Genomic DNA, 15,915 nt, shown 5'->3' on the forward strand with positions numbered 1-15,915 from the left:
TTGTTTAACAAATAAAAAATAATTATGTACCTATACAGTCAATAATTTCCATTCGATATAGAAAGAGAAAAAAATCGCGACGATTCACGGAAGGACTCGTTTACTCGACGAACATGCTCCTCTTCCCATAAATTTTTTATTACTATCCTTAGAGTCTCCACGATGCACCTATCGAGCTTCGTTTCACAAAAAGTAACAAACAGTACTCGTTTTTGCAACGTGATCTCATCGTTTTTACTTATTGCCTGCTAATCGTGTGCATGCGCTTGATTTCTGTGCGTGGTGTCGCTGCGTGCGACGGGCCTGTTCGAGCTAACACCCGAGGCTTCGCTTCCTCTTGTCGCTACTTCCGGAAACCGGCGAGGCTCCGGCGCGCAGCGTTGTGCGTGACATGCTTGCGCAGCCTGCAGCGTTTCCTGGTGGCTCGTTCGCACGGACGCTGTTTTATTGGTGCTCGAAATACGAAAGCCTACCCGCGAAACGGGACGGACGAGTGCGGTGATTCGCGCGAGGAGAGCATCGACAATGGACAGGCCTGACGTACGACGTGCGTGCAAGTAGGCTGCTTTCGCGTACAGGATGTTGGGTAAAGTCCAGGATATTCCTTGAGAATCGCTTCATAGATTGCAATACACTGTCGCGGTTCTTAATAATTCGTGATCAGCTTCGATACAATGGTCAAACGAAATTAGAATTTTCTGCCAGCTATGCGACTAACTGATATTGCTTCGTCGTTTAAGCGCGGAATGTGTAACTGTGAGTGCGAATTGGCTAATTTGATAGGATAAAGTATTGAGTATTGCTTTTGGTCACTTTTTGAGCTTTGTTTTCAGTTACTCCAGCGTTTCTGAATTCTTTTTTTTTTATCAGTTTTTAGCAATTACTTGTATTCTTTTTATACTGTGCTTTTATAGAGAGAAACACCTTGTAGTAGTTAATTTTAAATATATCGATTACTTGTAAGTGTACTATTTTATTATTTTAAGTAATTCTAGATAATTTACCTTCAGAAGTAGAAATAAAGTGGTATATCAAAATACAGATACAAATGTTAGAGGTGAAAAATCCATGGATTGATCGGTTAATCGAATCTTAACTTTATTCGCGTATTCTTAATTTTATCGACATCCTGTACGTACAGTGCGAGCTGACAACTGCTATAGAAATAATTCTGCTTGACATTAAATAACAAACACCACCTTGAAAACGAAAAAAAATTCCTTTCACATCGAAAATAAAAACGGTAAACTTCGCTATAATTACACAATATTCTAATAAAATATTCCTATAAGAAGTCGATGACATTTAAAGAATAAGGTGGCAAAATTCAGAACTCAAATTATAAAATCATTTTCTCCTTTCTTGAGAAAAATAAAAGTAATAAAAAACGACGTTTTATGCGATCATTTTGATCCGATATCGTTCGGTAAACGTTACGAAACTCTGGCTACCTATATTTATCGCGCACGTGCCGCAAACAAATGTACAAAACCGTGAGGCGTAAATAAAAAGAAAGAAGTGTCCTGCGCGCAAGTGACGGCGGAGTTGTTTCTACGTCGATTCAGCTCGCGATGTACACGCAGCCATTTTATTCTCGCATCAGCCTGCAAGCGAAGAGACGAACGCCCGTGATGTTACCGGGGAACGAGGATTTACGCTCGCCAGCTGTCGCAGTCGCCGTTCGAATTCTTCCGGCGTCGCTTTTCCTCTCCGCCTCGGGCCGATTGTTTCCTGAATCTCGATAGAAAGCTCCGTTGTCCATTCGAGACGCTTGGCAAGCCAACTTTCGTACTGGCGAACGAAGCTGGACGCGAATGCGCTCGAGAACACGAATTCCTCCGCTACGCGTTTACAAAACGTATCTTCCATCCCCCTACTCCTCGTTCATGGAAATTTATTTCAATTTTCCGTGTTTTTATCTCTTTATTCTCATACTCGTTCTGGAAATTAGAGGAAGACATATCGTTCGATCCCTTGTCTCACTTCTAACTTACGTCTCATCCTTGACCCTTTATTACTCACCTCGAACCTTTGAAATCATCCCTTTCCGAGCTTGTTACAAATTTAACGCTAGGTGAGAAAAAAAAAACAGACTGCATCACTTCATTCGTTAGATACCACGTAAATTTTGAGTAAAATCTTTCCTTGGAGTTTAAAACGTATTGTACTTGATTTCCTCGACACTGTTCAATCTGGAATTCAACATGGATAGTATTGGTAATGGGATTTAAATATAGGATTTAATTATAAATACGAATAGAATAATTAATATAATAGTAAGTATGTTGTAATGTACGGTATGTTAAGAAAAGAAAGCTTATTCTTTCTACGATTGCCCTAAAAACTAGCCCGTCTCGCCTCGTTCGAGTCCGCTTACCTTTTCCTTGCTGTTCGATCTTTTCCGGCGGAAATCTGCCTTATGTCAAGAGACGGCCTGAAATATGAAATCTCTTGTAAAACTTGCAAATGGCGTATCCGCATGTCTCAAGAAAAAATACACACCGAAGCATTATAACGTCAGTTCTGAGGCGTACGGGAGGAAAGACAACACTCGACCTTTCGCTCTCAATTTTAATATAACAATAGTGGTGTATATGTGGTGCTATGGCCACGATTTCTTCACGTCGCTACGCGACTCTACTGAAATACTAATAGAATTCACAATTCTCAACGAATGGGAAGGTTGTTCTGAACGAACCAAGTGTTCTAGTCGAACTGTTCTGGACGAACGAAAGGTTCTAGTCGAACTGCTCTAGCCGAACTGAATGTTCTAAACGAACTGTCGCGAGGACGAAAATGTGGCCCCTTAAAAATGCGTAAAGAAAAGGATGGAAAAGCCACGAATGAAAAGGGTGGATGCGCGGACGGGGAAAGCGAACGCTTCCACGAAAATGCAAGGGACGGGAATTGGTTATAAATAACCCAAAGTCAAGGATCTGCCGCACACAACTGGGCAATGCTCAGTCGCGACGAACTCTTGAGGAAAACAATTGCTTGGCCTGAATGATGGACACAAACCAGACGGATATCGGGATTGGAAAGCGCGCAGGCCTGGTCGCCAAGTGCTAACCCGCGGTGATCAGACCTGCGCTGAGTCGTAGGAACGCATTTAACTCAAAAATGTATAGCTCGAAAATACACGGAATCGTAGCCGCCACAGTTGTCTAACAGAATAGGATCAGAATTCACTTAGAGATCGCACACAAAACACATAGAATATAAGAGGAACAATTCACAAACCTTTTCAAGACACCAAGTTAGACCCGTCTCAACGTGCAATTAAGAAAGAAGACGTTAGGAATACAGTCCATCTTGCAAGCTCTTTCACTATCGACTTATCTAAAAGGACAACAACTTCTGGTAAATTGAATTCAAGGAACAATGCGGAACGCAGCAGTGTGTAATCACAATTTGATGCAATTAAGGGGTTAGAAATTGCGATAACCAAATTTATGACAGGGTTGTGCATAAATATTTTTAAGAAAGTGGAATTTTAATCGTACTATCTGCATAGCATTCCTAGCTGGTACATGACATTTCCTGTTTTCTAATTTAGAAGCTTCAATCATTTGACAATAGCAATAACCCTGTAAATTTAACTCATTCGCTGCCAATCGCTGATATACTCGCAGTTGGCAAAGTCTTACCAATTGCCTGCACGAGTTTATTCGTTATATTTCATATGCGTTTCAATGTTAATTTTTTTCCATTGGAAAGCAAAAAAATATAGAAAGAATGGAGCTTATATAAACGCGGAAACTCGACACAGAAATAGCAGTACTGATGCAATGACAAAGTTTTGTGCTTGGACGGCGAATGGGTTAAGAGGTGTCCAGCAAGTTTCTAGTAACAAAACGTTCGAGAACAGCAAGCGGTCGCTGCACAACGGTTGGCCAGACTGTTTCCACTACCCTTAGCATCAAGAGCTTCGTCATCCCTTCTGTACAAGTATACCAACAGTACAGAAGGGATAACGAAGTGGCTCCAACATTAGTATTAGCTTTTAGACTTCAGAAGATAAAATCCTGTTGAAAATGGATACGTAAAATAAAAGTTTCTTCGAATTCTTCAAAGCAAAGTTCTTTTATAGAGTAAAGGAACTTGTGAGGATACTCCGCAGACAATATGGAGTACTTTTGTTTAAGAAAAATGATTACACAAAATTTGTTTATTCTCAGGATCCTATTTTCTAACAGAAGATTCCCTTTCGTTTTTACGATGACGATTGAAATAATCCAACAACAACATAGCAAGAATCAATCGAATAGTACACAGGCAAAATAGTCAGTTCAAATGAACGGTTATCAAGTCACAGTTAAAGTGTTGAGTTTATTCATTCCCACTGTTGCAGTTGGTCTTTCGAGCACAGGCACATTTAGGTACGACACAAAAGAATTCGATATTGAAAGACGTTTTCTTTTGGTATATATTTTGAAGCAAATCTTTTAGTTACATCAAACCAAAAAGAAAATCGAATAGCTCTAAAAACAAAGCGCATAATCATCAAATGTTTACTCACGTGCAACCTCACAGTTCACAAACATTTATTAAGACCAGAGGGTCGCTAAAAAATTGTAGCCCTTTAAAAAGATAATTTCAAGAACTAATTATCGTTTCATCGAGGCACGTGGTGTATCGTTGAAAAGCTGTGTTCACATGGAAATTCTGCTGAGCAGACGCGCGAGACAAGGAACGTTGGCAGCGAATCGATGAATTTACGAGACGGCCCCCTTTCTCCTGCGAGTTTCTTTCGAGCCGTTCCTTCCTGGAGCGTTTAATGCGCGGAGATTACAACGCGACGTTAATCCGGAGTTTGTGTTGCCCCGGAAGGTGGTTTCGAAACCGGTGCTGACCCACTTTCGTTATTCGTGCAATGGGTTCGTTTTCATCGCGCAGGGGTTGGCTTGGCTCGCGTACGAAAAAAATTCGATAAACGCGACGGACTGAGCGGGCCGTTCTCCTCTTTTATCGTCCCGTAAACAATTCACTTTTGTAGCAATTTGCCCCGCGGAGGCGCGGCATAATTCAACTTCCAGATAATGTAATCGAATTCCGCCGAAAAGAAATTCTAAACGGACTTCCAACGGCCTGCTAATTAATATCCGAACCATTCAAGCGTCCCCTTTGTTTCCGTCTATTTTCTGGTGCCAATGAAAATTTCACTCGGTCGATGGAATCGTTTATTCTTCATTTTAGAACGTTCGTTTCCCGTCGAACTCATTTTTTTTTTGCAATAATTTTTAATGCAACTTGTTTCCTTCGTTTATTCTAGAATACTTGGTATTTTGCCATCATTACAAGGATTGACTGGGAAATGATGCGCATCGCGATATTAGTATTTGTAAAACCACGTGAATATATCGTTGGAACACTATGAACGCATAATTCTACATGAAGTAACATGATATTTGTGTTTGTTAAATAAGCAGGCGTATTTCGTTGCATTTAAATTGAATTAAACGTTTTTCACAACTTAAGGATTATTAATATTACGTTACTGAGAATCGTATTTTATTTTCTAAACCAATTATTATATGTAATAACAAGTATAATTTAGCATTTGCTCATATTTATACCTTATCAATATTCGATAAACATAATCTAATAGATTAAAAGAAAAAAATTGCTGCCAATGAGTCGATACTATTGACGGATGTTAAATATACATTTTCGAACAAACATCCTGATACGTCATCAGTATCGCCTATTAATTATTTGTGTTAAATGTTGTTGCAAGATAGATCCATACGATTGCTCAGATTCAATATTGTATGGAATTACTAATATTGATCGAATCTAACCAATATACAGCTGTTCATTCACCATTGTAAATGATAATTGGGTGGGATTCGAAATGATAGTAGATATTAAGCTTTCCGCCGCGCTACGCTTTGAGTTACAAATGCTCTGAAAATGCAATTTTGCGTATATTTTATTAATATATAAAAATATACATATAAAGTTTTATTAACATACTATTGTCAGGTAACAGTGAAATTAGTGAGGTACGAATAAAATGCACTTTTCAGAAAAGAAGTTGTATCTTCAAAATTATTAGTAATAGTAGCAAAATGAACAAAAAAATATTAGCAAAATAGGTAGAACATACCATTTCAAAGGTATTGACAAAATTAGGAAACAAAATTGTTGCTGCATTAACTCTTTGGGATTAGGTGGATTAAAAGACTGTCCCACATTTTGCTTAACTTTTTACCTCGAAAAGTTGAAGTTACTCATAGTCATACATTTAGTATTTCGTTTGAATTTCTTCATTTATTTGACATTATGTAATTGAGGTTGATGAATTATGAATGGTGGTGCAGTGAATTTTTACGAGAAAAAGATTCGAAATATCTACCAAAACGTTACTTGAAGACGATGAACGCACTGTAGCACGAAAAAAAAAAAGTTCGCATTTTCTAGTGCTGTACTGTCTTCAAAGTATCTCTTTTATTTAAAACATTAGTTCTACGCTGAGATTATATACGTCCCACTCTGTAATAAGGAATATATTGCAATGTTATAATTTTTTTTATTTTAATTAATATTTTATGCTAAATAAGTGAAATGTACGTTTTTTTTTTAAATTTCTTTATATTAATCTCTTCGGGAATTATTTGTTTCCGGTGAGAAAAAAGTGACTGAATTTTTTGTTTTATTACGATTTACTCATTTTATATTGATAGAAATTCAAAAAGCAAAAAAAATGGGGAAAGCAGTAAGAATATACAAAAGATCATGACGCCCACGTTTGTGCCGCTGAGCGTTAATAATAATAAAAAATTAAACGTTCATATATATGGTCAAGGGTGTGAAGAGGTTAAAAAGAATTCTGTGCAACTCAGGTTTTTATTTTCTTTACACTCGTGTACCTCTAAGAGTTGCAAAATTAATTCCTTTCGCAAAAGATATAAATACCCGAGCTTTCGATCGACGTCAGTCTGCAGAAAAGGTATTAATATCTTTCCCAACGATAGTGAGTTAATAATATTGTACATTGATTGATAGTACAACAAGTGTAAATGTAAATGGAAATTCTATAGAAAAACATCTGTGTACAGATGTGTACCTTTAGCAAATGCTTATTTAATTTCTAGTGATGTATATAAACCACAGAGTAATCAGATACATGAAAAATACTTGTTTTGTTCAGAAAGTCATAAGAAAGTGTTCTTAAAGAAAGTTGTTCTTCGTGAAATTTAAAAAAATGAAGTGCCTCCTAAACAATTGTACAATATATACAGATGTTGCATAACGCACAAGTGAGTTGCATAAAAATATTCCAGTAACAAAGGTTCTCTTTAGTAAAAAATTTAGAATTACCATTTTGTGGCATTATAACACCAAAACGCTGTTAACTAGACAATTGCATCAGCTTAAAGCTGAACGTGAGTGCATATCAACGACTTTTATCGATTGACGAAACTGTTGGACAAAGCGAGGAGAATAGAGAAATACTAGAGCGCACGCATTGCACACGAGTCGATTACTGTCAAGTATTGTACGCGTTAAGTGTCCGACTCGAAGGATTGACAGTGTTGTTCCTCGAATCTTGGATTCTGTATCGGTTTCTCACAGTTGTGCGTCAACGTGTCCAGCAACTGTTGCATCGTTGCGTATCAAAATGGATAGTATCGTATATACTATTGGATGATACGCAACGATGCAACGCTTGTCATCCGCATTGATACGCAATGAAAGTACGATATAAAGATACGCAGTTTTATATTTCAATTATTTCTCATAGCAATACATGTTACCATTATTCATCGATGTGCATACGTGTATACTACATTCCTCACTTATCATGGAGAAAATTCAAACTCTTTAACGTGATATGTCTTTCTCGACGACAACAATATTTGTGAAAAAGAGATTTCGTAGAGGAAGCAAACGCATAACAATCATAATATACACAATGCAGTTTCCCGAAAGCACTCATTTTCGCCTCCTGTCCTAAGCGAGAAAGACACACCCATCAGACATTTCATGTTTGATGGAAATTACACAGTACAAATTCAATCAAGTACAGTTCGTTACTGCACCTAAAGTAATTTAATTTATTAAAGTTATTTTAAAACGGTGTTAATTGTGTCATATGCTTACACTAGCCTAAATATTCAAGCGTTATTAAGTTACAACTTGAAACGCGTCAGAAAATTATTTTCTCAACAACGCAAGATTACACCTCGATATAATAGAATTTCCAAGCAGGAATTTTCAAGGCAGGGCCTGCTAGGTAGCTTTAACGATGAGTCCACTAGCAGGACTAAAAACAAAACTCTACCCGAAATGACGCGCTTCAGTGTCCATCATTGCAGTTAATTGTAAATGTACACGTGTATGTCAAGGCCTTGGTCAAGGACCCCTATGCTAACAATTGGTAACGTTGTTTTTAAAGCATCTTTTTCTGCTGATCTGCTTAAACTATATTAATAACTATAAAGACATATATATGTATGGCTACTTTGTAAAATGACCAGGCATTGTGTAGAATACCTGTTTGAAAAGACATTGTAGAAAATATCTGTAACAACCTTATACAGCCTAAAGGGTGGTAGTCAATGTATTGAAACGCTCTGATAAGGAAATTGAAAAATTTATATTGACACAATATATTGCTTAGTCAAAATCAACATACAGTAATTATAATAACCTAACTTAATCTAATTTATTTCGGTACAAAATTTACCAGTGTAATAAACTCAAAGGCTCTATAGGTTTGGTATAAAGAAATTATTTTAGATTTATTACCTGCCCATTATACACATTACTCGAAAAAGTAAACATTCTACACAATAGTCATTTAATAAAATGGCCGCGTTAAATATATCGTTGGCAACGTGTACACATCTTTCTAGTTATTAATATAATTAAGGTAAATCGGAAGAAAAAGAGGCAATAATACATGTACATATACGCACGTGGTCATCAAGGATGAAACCGTGAGCGATAAAAGCCCGTAAATCCGCGTCCAATCCGTGTCAATCTTACTTGGCAAAGCCGTTATCCAAAATCCAATTTCCATCGAGTAGAAGCCGCGAGAACGCATTGTCGGTGATGTAGCTCGTTACACGGGAGGCGAGCGTAAATTCTCATCGCACCAGGTGTACCTTGGTCGGCGTGATAGGGAGCTTTTCAGATGGATCCATGCTCGGGGCCGAGCTGTGGCGCTCGCTAGTAGGGATAGTGCATGTTGTGTACGACGTGTGTTGTAATGGGAGGGCACCGGGGGTTCAGTCTCTGATGATCCAGGTGGCAAAGAAGGCGAGTGTACTGAAGAGGCGGAAATCGCGGAACCGGATGGACGTTCAGCAGCAGCAGCAGCAGTCGCTGCCGCCGGTTACCATATCCGGCGGCATATCCAGCGGCGCCGCCGGCGACGCTGCCGCCCAGAACGAGAACCAACGGATGGAGAACGAGGGCGACGTGATCTTCTACATGGAGGAACCAAAGGCGGGCACGCCTAATCGTGCCAGACGCGACAACCGGTGGGTCAACTAAGCGATTCTTTCTTCCAATTCAAGTGTTGGGTTCCAAATTTCAGCGAACTGATTCCACTCGTAACTGGCGAACGGGTGAATTTATCAGAGGTTGTCGTTTTCTCGTTTTTAGGATGTATCGATGAGTTATCGATGCGAATTATTTAATTAATGACTGTGGATTTTAAGTGGAGTGAGTCTCTTTATGAAGCTTATGAAGCTTGATTAAATAGATTAAATAAATTGAATCTTCAGCATCGATTTATTCGGAAACGAAGTTCCGTACGAGAAATTGCCTGACTTTATTTTTTACTTTCTTTTAAATGTGCAGTAACCTTCTGTCCATTGTACCGTCGGTTCTGTATCCGTTTGGCAGTTAGCCAATTCTGTTCGTCGAATTTTCAAACTGGAAGGCTCGAATGGAAAAACGTTATTTTACGTTTTCGTCTTACTTTTCCGTATAAATTAATATCCCTTCTAGTTGTATCGCTGGGTTAAATACATCCTGCACTTTCAGGACGTAGCAAGAAACGCGATACAATAGGAATGCATAAATAGCGTGAAACGGTGGTTTTCAAACTTTGCCAATTTAAGGAAACGGTTTTTTTTTATCCGTGATTTCGTTTTCGAGGGAATCGCCAATCATAAATTAAAAAAGTCTCTCTGGGAACCCAACGCTCGATCTAAATCAGGAAGTGTCAGTAAGAATATAAAAATGCAAAAATCGTGTTGGATTGAATATTCTATAGTCGTTGATTAATTGTTCTTATCAGCACATCGGACTGCATAAGTAAAAGGTATGGAAATTTTGTAACTGTTTTCTGAAGCGTGACTAAATAATCTGATTCGTTTTTAACCGAATATACCAGAAATGAAGAGAAACGAATGGATGGATACAATCAAGTTTCAATTGAAATTCCGAGTGAAACTGAACGAGTTCGTTTATTTGAAAAATTCGAATTAGATAGTTCGGATAATGAACTGGCTGAGAGAACGGAAGTTTGCCAACCCTACCTCCGCCAATAATTGCACGTCCTGATAATGGGGGTTGCCGCTCGAATAACCAAACGCCAATTTCATCTATTTAAATTGAAGCTTTAACTTTCATTCCTTTGGCAACTATTAATTTCCTGCGAACTAATCGAATCGCGGAACCTGTCACGAACAATTTTATGTTTATACTGTCGCTTCCCAAATGTCTGATTTAAACATTCGCTTTAGAGTGATGCCCGGAAGCCGGTTGATGTGAAACGAATTCGTATTGCGATTTCGATATACAAATAGGTACAACGATTCGTTTTTAACCATCACTCATCGTTCCAAACCTAATTCTTCATCTATCATTCCTTTCAAGCTTCTCCTACTTCTCTGTAATTAGCATTTCAATCAGTCAGAGATTTTCAAAATATCACGTTTTAAAATTTATATTTCATACATTAGTATGAAGTATAGTATTAGCTTCCTGTTAATCAAATTTTTAAACTAAGTAACGGACCTTTAGCAATGTAAAGCTACTTCGTCCTTTGCGGTTGAATGTCATCGCATTACCACTCACCAGGTCGAATGCATGGTAACAATCAACCGTAAAGGGTTAATGGATCCTATTTCTGAAATTGAGCCAATCTTATCCAAGATGATCTCCATATGATTTCAAAAGATTTCATACCCCGTTCCACTTATATTCCTTAACTCGAGCAGCGTTCCATCAAACATTTCACCGTTGATCGATTCGTAAAAGTGGTCGTATCGAGCAGTCGATGTCTAGCCGACAGATGCTCCTACGAAAGAATCCTGTCTATCGATCGAAACGGCGTGCACCAAAGTGGAACAGCGAGCACGAGGGCGTGTGCGTGCGAGGCCGGAACCGGGTGAACCTTCGGAAGTTTCACCGGTTCGAGAAAGTTGACGCGACAGGAAACGTCAGCCGGCTGAGGGGCACTTTCTCTGAAGCTGCGCTCCCAACGTCGAGCGAGCTAGTTCGCGAGTTTGGTAGTGTGAGTAGCGTATTTCCGGTTGGCAGGGGGAGCCTCTTCACCTCGCAGACGAGCTCCGTCACGGAGGCCACCAGCGACGAAATTGACATTGATATCGAGGAACCGCAAAGAGTTACCACGTGAGTACGCTTTTATTTCTCTCGTCTCATCGAATATCCCCGGCGTCGAAAGCGAACGGATCGTTTGCGTCTGAAGTTGACGAATCGCGAGGAACGATTGCCATTTTTCGAGAATCCAGTATGCTTTTATCGTTCGAGCGGCTTGAGACGACAGTCTTCTGAACTTGTTCAGACCTTTTTTTGTAATTTAATAGCGGTTTGCCTTAAGAGATTCTCTAAATTACGATTGCGATGAGAAGAGTGTAATTTCCCTTTGTAGATTAAATGTTATTATGTTATTAATAATTAATTCTTTGGTAGAAGCTCTTCTTAAGAGGCAGTAACTTATGAATAAAAGATACTTTAAAAGGTATTGTTAGATATGTATACATTTTAAAGTAATTATCATCGATTCGATAAAATGCTGGATGGTTATCGAGTGAATTGTAAACCATGCGAAACGTATCATTAAAACAATGGCGACCATTAAACAGATCGATTGCTCTCGACTTGCAACACTCAGTCGTACCTTCATGCTACTGTAAAAATAAATGCACAAAAGTTTCTATGTTGTATAAAATTCGAAGGAGCTATGTTGGATAAAGAATTATCAGGGTAGTCAATTTTTTAGCTAGAATGTTATAGTTTACAGTTTGTTTGCAGATCTTTATTCTACTAGTAATAGCTAATTATCAAGTAACTCTATTAATTTCTGCTTCATGAATATTCAATATTAATTATAATATGTAGTTACGAGTAAATTACTAGCAAATGATCCCTTGTATGATCAGAAAATTACTCAGAAAATGACTCTATTAGAAGATACCTTGAAAAAGCCAACCTTGTGCAATCATAATGTAAACTTACGAGTTAACTATTTCTTTTCTTCTTTACAATTATCATTCTTAGTTTAATTAGAAATGTTATAATAAGAATTTTATAGCAAGATTCACTTAATTTTCCTAAACTATAATTATTCGAATCTAAATATAATCAATTAATTTGCAGAAATTCATAAACCGTGTTGTATTCTCTCATTAGAGGCAATAATACGTTGAATGTCACGTCGATATCAGTAGAAACACGTAATTCGAATAAATATCAATTTAATTACCATTGTTACTACAATGTTACAGAGAAATTAGTATAGTATAACATATATGGAAATAAATTTATTTCTACATAAATTATACGTCTATTGTGCGCGCATTGTGCATGTTGCATGCGCTTTGTAAAATGAACGTGGCATTAAAGAATCAGCAGCGTCTTCGGAAATAAACACGCACCGCGTGGCATTGACATTCCGAGGTAGAGTCCCGTTCTCCAAAGAAGAGGAGGAATGGCGCGTTACCTTGCGGCGGCTCTCGTGAAAAGCCTCCCCATCTGTATCCCTCTCCATTTCTCTTCTCCCCGCCGCCTGTTTTTTTTTCTTCCCACGCCCGTTCAGGGAAGCCCGTCGTAGTAAGTGCTTTTTTCCACCGGTGCATTACTCCGCTTCACGAACGGCCTACATTCTTTGGAGAGCCGGTACTCTCGAACCTCCGACACAAAGAGAAGTCGCGGCTGGGGTTTCGTTTCTTCTCCCGCCCCCTCTTCGCGCATCCCTAACATTTGGTACGCGAATCTAGTCTCTTTGTTTCCATTCTCATTTTTTTCTCCCTTTTTTTCTCCGCCTCCATTTCTTCCCGTCCCATCGCTTTAGAGCGCGAGAGTCTGCCGCGCGTATCGCCGCTGAAACGTAAAATCGTTTGTCAAGCTAACCGACCAACTGTTAGACCGCGATTCCATCGAGCCACTCCAATTTCTTCCACGAATTAAGCTTCCGTTTTAGCAGACGCGTGTAATAATAAGTATACTACCGGCTAAAAGTTTGGCTACGTCTTCGTACCTTTAGCGATGCAGGTTATACAGGATGGAAGGATAATGTAATCAAATATTTTCAGCAAGAATTCATTTGAGAAATTAGTGAGTCTTTCAACGATTCGTTAAAACTTTAGTTTGTCTCGAAATTAACAGTACTTTCCTTTAAAATAGATTTCTATTGCGCGAATACTGTTTTGGAATGCGAGCTGCAAGTAGTAAAAGTCAATCATATGGAAGAAAATTACAGTTATAATCGTCACACGAACGTTATAACAATTCCAGTAATGTTTAAGCAGTGTAAAAGTGAAATTCTATTCCATTTTACCTATTTTGTCGCAGAAATATAATTTCAGAAAATATAAATTCTTATAAATAAAAATTCGACAAATGACAATTTTACATTTTATTTTTTAATCATTAGAAACATAAAACAGACATTTTTCTTTAATATTCAATTAAATAAATGTAATAGTCTATCCTGTGTGACGATACTTCGTGTCGAACTGGATACATGATTCGAATGGAATAAGGATATTGGAAATTTAAGTAGTAAGAATCAACCATAGTGGAGACATCGGGTGTTCTACTTTATTCTGATTCTACTAGAAGTCTTCTGCCTCGATAAATGTATTGCTTTCTACAATTTTTCACGAATTCTTCCATGAATCAATAAATTCTACTCGTTCTATCTCTTTGTTTACATTTCTAACTAAAGATATTATGAAAATTGCAAATGCATGATACTGCAAAAGAATGAATTACTAATTTTCAGTGATTTGCCAAATGATGCAATATCAACTGGCTACGTAATGCTGTCTATTATCATAGATAAGTAATTACACAAATAACCTTGTTCAAAGATATCGATCGATGAATTAGCGCTTTCCTTAAGCCGCGCGTGAGTCTACGACCAATTAATTACCATCGCCACCGGTCTCGAAACAGAATCGTTGCTTTCTAGCAACAAATATTCGAATTCCGAAGAAAATATCTAAATTACATCGCAGCATTGAATATCTTAAAAATGGCGATATCGTTTCAGGTCATCGCTACAGATTTCTTTCCTTTCCGTTACAAAATTGCGAACAGCCAACAAGTTTACGTGCGATCGACGATAAAAATTGTTAGAGGGTAACTCGAGATCGTCGTTTGTCGCAATTACGAGCGAATCGAGCAAGATTCGAATTACTCTGATTTCCAGACTGACAGAGGCACATCGAAACGCGATTCGTGCGATCAGAAAGATCAAGTACTTTGTGGCCAGGAGGAAATTCCAGCAGGCACGGAAACCATACGACGTGCGTGATGTGATCGAGCAGTACAGCCAGGGTCACTTGAACATGATGGTTCGAATCAAGGTGAGTGCATTTTTTCTCTCGTTATTCATCGTTATTATGGAGCAATAAGAAACGTCGTTAGAGAGAAGGGAACAGGGGGATGGAAGCTTTGAATCCATTAGTGGATTCATTAGTCAAATTACCCGCACAGTTGCAATCACAGCAAGGTTAAGTCAAAAAGTCGTTGTACAAGAATTGAACCGTTGGAGGAAATGTGTAATTGAAATTACATAACAATAATTTATAATATGAAATATATTTGATCGTCACAGAAATTGAAATGAATCAACGATAACAACTATGAATTTCTAATGAAACTGTTCTGCTATTGATCCTTTCGTTGATGACGAATATAGAGGAGGACCATTTTGTTATCGCATCGAGCTCAATCTCTTAATTTCTCTAAACTTTGTACAGTTAGTTTTCGACTCGTTAGTTAAGTTACACGATGAAGTACATTACGCGATCAATGGTACGCATCCTGTTCGATTACTGCCATTTTGCCAACGTCCGTTCGAATTCAGTCTAAACGAGAGCTAGCAATTATCGCAACCGCAGTGGTTTCGAGCCGCGTAACGCTGACTTCGATAATTAGCAACTTCCTTCTCTTTTCCTTCCTGCAAGCGAAAGGTAACACGTACTCGACGTGGTATTTCGCCTTGAAATCAGGTCAGAGACACGAGGCTCTACGATCTGCTGATACTCGAACCTGCTGGTACAATTAGAAGAAGCTAAATTTAGCCAACTTTTAATCGCACGAGTGATTCGTGCCATTTCTGAAACGCGTGTCTTACGATCGCGCGATTGCTTTGACAGTTTGAAAGGAGAAGAGTGTATCGCAGTAACATCGTTAGTGAATTAGTGGCTGAAGCAATTGTCGTCGGATGGATTGTCCACATTTCTAACTTCCAGCCGTACTGTTCCGTAACACCGTGAGCGAGCTGAACTTATCGGTTGTACAATTTGTGTGCCGCTCCAAGTTCGTACAGTGAATTTGTACGGCTGCAGTTACTCGCTAGCTCGTGGAAGCTACGTGTTCGAAGCACGCGTACGCGGTGAACAGAATTCTGAAAATCTCGCTATTTCGCAATACGAATTTTAGGTACTGTTCCGAGTTTATACTGTGCTAGTTAAACTATGC

General features: G+C 38.5%; 2 protein-coding genes across 3 annotated transcripts in view; one reads left to right on the forward strand and one right to left on the reverse strand.

The window, feature by feature from the left end:
* Window positions 1-15,915, reverse strand: part of LOC143422490 (regulator of microtubule dynamics protein 1) — a 297,728-nt gene that overhangs the window by 187,143 nt on the left and 94,670 nt on the right. The gene's annotated exons all lie outside the window — the stretch shown is intronic.
* Window positions 1-15,915, forward strand: part of LOC143422475 (potassium voltage-gated channel subfamily KQT member 1-like) — a 75,698-nt gene that overhangs the window by 54,007 nt on the left and 5,776 nt on the right. For both annotated transcript variants that reach the window (XM_076893140.1, XM_076893141.1), the window contains 3 exons: window positions 9,241-9,491; window positions 11,503-11,595; window positions 14,639-14,795. In XM_076893140.1, coding sequence (XP_076749255.1) covers window positions 9,241-9,491; window positions 11,503-11,595; window positions 14,639-14,795 — 501 coding nt within the window. The remainder of the gene's footprint in view (window positions 1-9,240; window positions 9,492-11,502; window positions 11,596-14,638; window positions 14,796-15,915) is intronic.

This window comes from Xylocopa sonorina, chromosome 3 (assembly GCF_050948175.1).
Source record: "Xylocopa sonorina isolate GNS202 chromosome 3, iyXylSono1_principal, whole genome shotgun sequence".
Taxonomy (NCBI): Eukaryota; Metazoa; Arthropoda; class Insecta; order Hymenoptera; family Apidae; genus Xylocopa; species Xylocopa sonorina.